Below are 8946 nucleotides of genomic sequence, written 5' to 3' on the forward strand. Positions count from 1 at the left end.
TATTGGTGATGCCGGTACTGTGCCGGTGACGCCCTGGTAATGCACCGATGCTTCCTGTTCAAGTTTATGAGAATAAAACTGACTGACCACGTTGACATCAGTCATTTGGTAAAAAGACAGCAGAGATGCCATCCGAAGGAAAGTAGGTGGAAGTTAGAAAAAAACTGTGTCTGCAACACCTTCAGAGGTTGAGGTACCTGAAGCTGAAAATGCACCAGCTGAAGAATTTTTCCTTCTCTCATTTAACAAATTGTCCATGCTCGTGTTCCTTCTCTAAACAAAATGATCCAAAGTAGCACTTCAAGTTTATATATTCCTGTTCTTTAAATTTCCTGTATCGGCATGAGGTCGTTACACCACCGTCTATCATTGTTGTATAACCGTACTTGTCTGCAATATCCGGGACATTACCGAAGCGTTGTTGCCAGTGACCTCAATGTACTCCGGCTCTACCGTAGCTCTGCCTGTTTTACCATGGCATCGTCGTGTCATCACCGGGACTTTGCCGTTTTGACATTGATTGACACGCATCCCGGTTTACTACGATTTGTCACGGTATGGATGCAGTATAGATACGGTGGTTTCCCGGATATTCCCTGTTCCAAGCCGATAGAACACGGATTTGGGCTTCCTCTCGGTGAGTGCCGATGAGCCCCGGTTGTATTAAACATTTGAAGACAACCGTGGTGATCTCTCAGTTTGTTCCGGTTCACCATGGCTTGTCCCTTTACTTCACGGAATTTCAACGACCCAACGTCGGTTTACCACGGTTGATCATGGTTGACTAAACCGTGGCAAACCGGGACACCAGACCGGGACTGTGTAAATGGGGCTTAAACCGCCCTAGTATGACTGTATTACTATTAGTACTAGCAAGAAAAAAAGGTCTTCAAATCAATGAAATTACTTAAACCGAATTCTGATCGCGACAATATCATAATACTTTTAAGATGTTGTCAATCAGAGTTATAAATGAAAAAGGGAGACAAAAGAAAAATACTTATCTATTGAGACTTGAATTTCAATTGTATCTTTCTAGAATACGCTTTCTAATGTCAATATTACATTATATAGCAGCTCAAATCCTCGATATTTAGGTTCATAAAAGAAAACAATTAAAACAGAGATACTTTTTGTTTAATGGCAATTACAGTAAAAATAACTATGAGAGCGTTTTAAATTAAAATACTACTACTTTTAATCATGATTTTAACATGAATTTATATCTTGCGACATTTAACGGTAGTGTTGCGACATTTAACGGTAGCGGAAATTCGTGCGACATTTAACGTTAACATTGCGACATTTATGCGATATTTAGCGACAGTTGCGACATTTAGCGGTATTGGTGCGACATTTAGCGGTAAGTGCGACATTTAGCGGCGTTGCGACAAATAACGGCGCCACATACAGCTCGAATTCGCTATTCTTTTCATTATCTGTTTATATCAAAATTGACCAAAAGGGGTGTCGATAATTCTTATATAAAAGGATACTATTTTACTAAATCTTTAATTACATTAATCACCTAAACAATTACTCATACTGCGTAATAGCATAGTGGTTGGGTGTTGGCTTCGTCAGTGTTGAGACCTGGTTCGATTCGTGGAAAATGCATTTTTTCTTTACTTATATTGTTTTGTTTTTAGATATTTTTTGTTCCTCGTGAATTTCTTTCACACAATACTATTAGAGAACTTTTATTAAGTTAGAAACAACAGAGTGTTTTAAATATAATTAAATTGACAATACTATTCAATCTGTTCAATGACTGTTGAAATCAAATACATTCATTTTTTCTAAACCATTATAAGTTTAATTAACTTTAAATTGTACGAAATATTAAATAAATCACAGGTTTATTAAAGAGAATATAAAAATGTTTTCTAAAAGTAAAAACCATACAGACACAATTGCAGATTTGAACTCGAAAAATATTTTTTTTCACATGAACTCTTTATAAACTGAACTCTCTAACCACTACGCTACTCGAATGTACATGTCCATATCCCCTTGTATTTACTATATTGCAATAAACATGCAAAATGTAATAACTGAATAACTTGCTGCCATGGAAATTTACTTATTGAACAGATAATTGATTACAAATCTTATTAAGTGCTGATTTTTTTATTAATCTTTTTTTCTTTCTTTTTTTGCAAAAGTCAACACTCAAATATAATTATTCATCATAAATTATTGATAAAATAAATGTTGAAAGATAAAATGTGTATTTTCATTTTGTATTCCACTGTATTTACTTTATTTTCACTGTAAAAAATTATTTTCTACTGCAGTGAAACATATTTTCCGTATTTTCACTGGTGTCTTGCCGGACTACCACCTTCTTAATTCAGCCAATACAAGAAATTAAGTAGAAATCTTAAGAATCGTAAGGTCAAGAAAAAGGAAAGGTATAAAATAAACAGAAAATTCAAGTTTTTTTTGCATAAATACAGGATTTATTTTCATCTTGTGATATGAAAATTATCATATTTCACTCATGGCTACCACCACTCATGAAATATTTATTTTCATACCACTCAATGAAAATAAATTCTATTTTTATAGAAAAAAATTTGAATATCCTCCATATATAAACATGAAACAACAATCAAGTCTTTATAATTTATTACATAATAGAAGTAACAGCAAATAAGTGCATAATAAGTGTATAGCTTTTTTGTAAATAAAAATAATTTGAATGATAAATTGCTTTAAAATGCATTATAAGAATAAAATATATTAACATAACAAATGAAATATAGTTTAATATAAAAATTGAGCAAAATATACAGACTTTTATCACAGATGTGTGTATACGTCAATAAAGTTATTATGAGTAGAAAAATCTCATATAAAGTGTCAATTAAAGGCGGTTTGAGAGTACTATTTAACTTTCCCATACCCAGCCGATTTTTTTACAACAAATAATGTTATTGGTCATTTATTTATAAAGGTTGGCTTATATTTAAGGCTCCATGGAATAATTGTAGAAAGTCCAGATCTGGTAAATTGAAAATCAGTGATCACTAAATTATTTTTTCTTCCATAAAACGTTAAATAAATCAAAATGATTAAATCATTTTAACTTATTGTTTATTGTTTTAGAAACAAGGGTTTGTCAATGTCACAGCTAGGTTCTTCTCTCCCGATAGTTAGGACAGCTTGTATTAATGTGCGTCATATCATATAGAAATAGCGTAGGAAATGATTTAGTGGTGTTCAACGTAATGGTTATTGTTTCGGGAGCACGTGGTTTTCAAAATCTCCCATCATGTTTCCAGCTGGTCTATAATTAGCCACAACGTACGTTGTTCCTTTAGCTGACTTGGCCCAGGCCATTCCAAGTTCTGTTGAACCCTTCCATACCACTTGAGTAAAATGGCCTGAAAATATCAATTACATATATGTTTAAGACGACCCGACTTAAGACGACCCGACTTAAGTCGACCTGACTTGGAGGGCGCCTTTCTTAAGTAAAGCATTCGACTTTAATTCAGACACGTCTTCTGATGAAAACACTTGAATATATTTCTAAACAGTGTTCGTACCAATATCCTTAGAAAACAATTTCTAAATAGTGTTCAGGCGATGCTTTCAATTAGGGCTACTTGAGTGCAATGAACATTCATACAAATAATTTTGCCAGACATAAACACTTACTGAAAAGTAAACTGCACAGTAAAGTATAACTTTGCCTTCATGCAAAAAAACGTCCTTCACACAAGCTTTCTCTTCTTAAATATATGATTTTCTAAATAGTTTTCGAACCATTTTTCATACAAAACTAACTATTTCTATTTTATTCAAGGCCATCAATATGGCATATTCATATAATGGGCGGCGGTTTAGTTTAGTTCAGTACATTTACAGATACCTTGACTCCACGTTATAGATGTACGCCATTACGTATTGAGACTGAATGAATGTGATTTTTTTTTCAAAACAGAAAATCTTATTATGTATTTTTTAAATGGCAGTTTAATTAGGGTTAAATATAAACTCACCAGTGTTCATAGCAAATCCATGGTCGTTAAAATTATAATCTTTGATTTCGTCATACCATGACTGCACAGCCATGTCCGCTGTAAAAGTATTATAATAATCTATATTTATAATCCAATATATTTAATAATAAAATAACATGGTTTTAAAGACATTTAATGGAATATATATATTTCCTCACTTTGAATTACAGTTTTGTAAGCATATAATATTAATTCAAGGAAAATTAATATCATTAAAATATATAAAGAAATAATTACTTCCTTCACCGTTTTGTAAGAAACAAACGCTTGGATGTAATATTAATTTATTCAAGCAAAATAAATATCTTGAAAATATATTTAGGAGTTATTGTCTTTGCATATTCATTTATAAGTTTATGCCAGTATAATCTGTCATAGAGCAAGCTAAAGAATGAAAATATTTTCTGGAGATCTGGAGATTGGAGTAACATTTAAATCATCTCGCGAAAATAAAGTGTCAGCAGGCTTTATAAGACGAAGAATTATGAATTTAGCATTAGCGTGTTCAAACTCGGTAAGATCAATAGATTGGAAGCTTTTAAACAATCGACTTTTTCAGTACATATATTGAAAAAGAAATGGAAGGTTTAAAACATTTTTTTTTTTTTTTTTGGTAACGAGTACCTACCAGTAGGAACGGCTGTTTGATCGCTCGACCAATAGCAGTAAAGGTTTTCTCCGACTCGACCTCCAGATGGCAGTATGCATTTACTGTGTTCCATAACGTCACGTTTTGCAAGCTCATCTGCATATTTTTGTGCGTAGACGATTAATTCTTCAGCTGGTGTCATCGCAGGGGCACTGTGCATTGCTCTAAATTAAAACAACAATAATATTGATAATAACGGTGATAAAAATGTTGTTTAGTTCGTACAAAGACTGTAGAAATTGTGAACTGTATTCAAACTACCTGCCCCATTGACATTCATATGATGTTGACGTTCACAACGTCAGAATAAAATGGACGATGTATTTGTGAAAGGCACTAATTTTGTCTGTCTGTACAGTTTAACGCGAATTTTTCACAGAAAATAAAGTTTTTATATCCAGTATGGGTAAATCTACGAATAGCTGGATCAATAATAATTTTTGTCGTTTTAATAAAAGTAGTTTTCTTAACACCTGAAACGTGCAGTAATGAAAATGAAAACATAGAAACATCAAATATGATAATGATAATATCTGAACCACAGTTAAGAAAAGGATTACATTGAAACATTAAATCAAAGCACAGAAGGCGCTGAATTTGTTTGGATCTCAGAATGTCAGAAAGGTGATTCAGAAGGTTGTGAGATTATAAAACAATATATTTGTTTTTGTATAGTGCTACCAATGCATACCAGCGTTTTAATTGTAGTAGAATGGCTATATAAGACTAATTGCAACACTGATATTCGATCCAATGTTTATTTGACTTAAACAATTTGAAAAAAATGAGTTGCCTTAACTGGGAATTGAACTCCAGACCTCTCGCTGCCTAAGCGAACGAGCAAACCCCTCGGCCACGGTGAGTTTATATGTTAACGGCCTGGAAAAAATCATACTATTCTAGTTAAGGTTTGTAACGACGCTAACTGTTGTTTAACACTTGTATAATAATCATGGCGCTTACTATTTATATCTATAAAGAATAAAACAATATTAGAAATCTTCGACCATTCAGAAATAGTTTTGCTTGAAAATTAATACGCCTGTGATGTTACCATATTTACGCAGTGATCTCCCCTAAATTTTTCGGCCTAAGTGTTACATATAAAGGAAAGTAACCGCTCTAAAAAAGCGGACTACTTTCGGCACTTGCAATTAACAGCATTAGAGTCTGAAATTTCGCTACCATTATTTGTTTGGTCTGACGACCCAAACAAATATAAACGATAATAACATTTGAACTGCTGTAAAGAAAATGAAAACATTGAACACCAAAGACGCTAAAAATAACATGAAATTGTAGCAATAACTATAATGGTCATACTTATATACATGGATTGAGATAATTAAAGACCTGACAATTAAATAAAATTGTAATACTATCAAAATATCAACAACAGCATTGATACACCAATAATGAAACCATTGAGTAATTATAAAAAAGCAACAACAATAGGACTTCAAAATGGCTCTCCAGTTTACTGGTCTTAAGTATCAGCTTAAAGGGACTCCACTGAGCTTTTATTTAAATTCAATTCAATTCAATTCAAATATTTTATTTACGTCTCATCACATGTACATTATATATATCACAATAAAAAAGAATAAAACTGGTAAAAGTACATATGCCATTCAGTATAGAATTATAAGAGACGTGTAAGCAAAGCTTACATCTATAGGTAAATATAATTAAAGATCATATTTACATACTTATATGATTATATACTATACATACTTATAATAAATGAATTGGGAATGTTGTGGATCTAAATGACGGGACTGCAAATTTACATTAGATTCGTCTGATAATCGCTCTTAATATCGACCTTAATAATGTTTTTACTTTTTCCATATCTGGCCGTGTTAATTAAGTGCCCCAGTTGATATATGAATTGTCCCAGTTGATATATGAAGTGCCCCAGTTGATATATGAATTGTCCCAGTTGATATATGAATTGTCCCAGTTGATATATGAATTGTCCCAGTTGATATATGAATTGTCCCAGTTGATATATGAAGTGCCCCAGTTGATATATGAATTGTCCCAGTTGATATATGAATTGTCCCAGTTGATATATGAATTGTCCCAGTTGATATATGAAGTGCCCCAGTTGATATATGAAGTGCCCCAGTTGATATATGTAAGATTTTCATTTTTTGTTCATGCTTTTTTTTTACTTCAGTGTTGTTCCTTTACTTTAGACATAAATTTAGTATATCTGATATCATCCAAGTCACAAGTGCTACAAATTAAGGAACAAGACAAATTGAATTTAGTCTACTGGAAAAAACAGCAGATGAAAAAACAGCATGTGATTTAAAGATTAAGAGTAACATTTGTTTAAATGCGTCTAAGAAATGGTTTTCAATTTTCAAAACGACATCGAATATTACTAACTTTACTGATACTTAAGAAACTGTCAGAAACATTTAAAGAGTTTTCATTTTACTCAATTTAAATTTATAATTTGATATGGATTTCCATTTCAATCAACCTGAATTTCTTACTTAATAAATCTGGATTTCCATGCCAATCAATCTGAATTTCTTACTTAATAAATCTGGATTTCCATGCCAATCAATCTGAATTTCTTACTTAATAAATCTGGATTTCCATGCCAATCAATCTGAATTTCTTACTTAATAAATCTAGATTTCCATGCCAATCAATCTGAATTACTTACTTAATAAATCTAGATTTCCATGCCAATCAATCTGAATTTCTTACTTAATAAATCTAGATTTCCATGCCAATCAATCTGAATTACTTACTTAATAAATCTGGATTTCCATGTCAATCAATCTGGTTTTCCTGCTAAACAAATCTGGATTTACATGACAATCAATTTGGATATCCAACTAAATAAATCTAGATTTCCATGTCAATCAATCTGAATTTCCTACTAAACAAATCAAGATTTCCATGTCAGTCAATCTCAATACCTGTTTTAATAAAATCTGAACGACGACTATATTAATCTGAATTTTTATTAAACCAACTCAATTTCTTTCAAAATCAAACTGATTGATCATATAGATAATTCTTAAGATTATTTCAAACATTCCGAATTTCTGTCTTCACAAAACGCAAAGTTCTTCAGATAAATTTATTCCTTTTGTGAATGCGGAGACTGCATTGTGCTACATGTATTATATTTACATGCTTTATTTTGAATTAGAACTTTGAATACGGAAGAACTACAATCACGAATTGTTGGGGAAAAAATAAAGTTAAAAATATGGGGGAATAAAGTTGAAAATTATTACCATTGTTGAGTATTACGAAAGTTAATTACCTTAACTTATTATGCGACTGTATAGCTTCATTCATAAACTGGTTACTAGTAGTGTTACTAGGTGCATTAGTCTCTGCTTTCTTTTGTGTGGTATCCTTATTTGCATTCTCTTTTGTGCTATTATTTGTTGCTTGTTTCGGCTGTTGTTCATTTTTGTCATTAGCTGATGTGCCCGCCGACGAAGATCCGCAACCCATTGTTTTAAAATGGAGTGAAAACCGTTACACTATGTTAACTTCCTTTAATAATCACTGTAATACAAACTCACACTGGAGGTTCAGTTTTATAAACTGTCATAAATTGTACAAGTTTTGAAAAATCGGTCCTAAATTGATTTATAGTTGTTTGGAATTACAAACTTACGTGATAAACATACGTTTAGCACAGGCAATAAATCGATTTAAACACTTCTAATCCTCCTTCAAAAACAACTGTGTCTAGTCCCGTTTGTTTTAATTCTTTCTTACAAAAGACAAGCTAAACTAAAAGGTTATTTACGTCTGTTTACATGTGGTCAATGGTTTCTGTCCATATTGTATGCTATAAAAGAAATTATGACATAGATTTTACTACGATTTAAAAGGATTAAATTGCATACTATTCAACGCTTACTTCTCTATTTGATTTCGAAAATCGGATGTTCAATCAAGTGCGGTCATGTCCCAAATATAGGTCTTTCTGCTGTTAAAAATCAGTATGTATTATAGGTATTTACATGTATATACTGATTTTGTAAGTTGGCAGATTTAACAAGAGCTGTCCGTAAGACAGCGCGCTCGACTTTTTTATTGCTTGCCAATAAAAAAAGTTTTTGCAGTAAAAGGCAATACAAGAATCTCTGTATTTTTAAAGTGAACTAGTTGTTTGATACCCTTGAATATTACAGCAATGTTTATATGACATAATTTATGGTAAAGTGAACAAGTGGATAGGAATGAATTTTTTTAGATTTTTTAAGTTTTTAGTGCTTG

At 31.9% G+C, this 8946-nt stretch overlaps 1 protein-coding gene across 1 annotated transcript; it reads right to left on the reverse strand.

The window, feature by feature from the left end:
- Nucleotides 1-2616: 2616 nt before the first annotated feature.
- LOC132735881 (Golgi-associated plant pathogenesis-related protein 1-like) lies at nucleotides 2617-8546 on the reverse strand. Its single transcript, XM_060722898.1, has 4 exons — nucleotides 7976-8546; nucleotides 4660-4844; nucleotides 4011-4088; nucleotides 2617-3389 (listed from the first exon to the last, which is right to left on the reverse strand). The coding sequence occupies exons 1-4, from the start codon at nucleotides 8170-8172 to the stop codon at nucleotides 3238-3240; spliced, it is 612 nt and encodes a 203-aa protein (XP_060578881.1). The 5' UTR covers nucleotides 8173-8546; the 3' UTR covers nucleotides 2617-3237.
- Nucleotides 8547-8946: the final 400 nt, after the last annotated feature.

The sequence above is a fragment of the Ruditapes philippinarum genome, unplaced genomic scaffold, assembly GCF_026571515.1.
Source record: "Ruditapes philippinarum isolate M1 unplaced genomic scaffold, ASM2657151v2 ctg500_1_1_1_1, whole genome shotgun sequence".
In the NCBI taxonomy this organism is placed as follows: domain Eukaryota; kingdom Metazoa; phylum Mollusca; class Bivalvia; order Venerida; family Veneridae; genus Ruditapes; species Ruditapes philippinarum.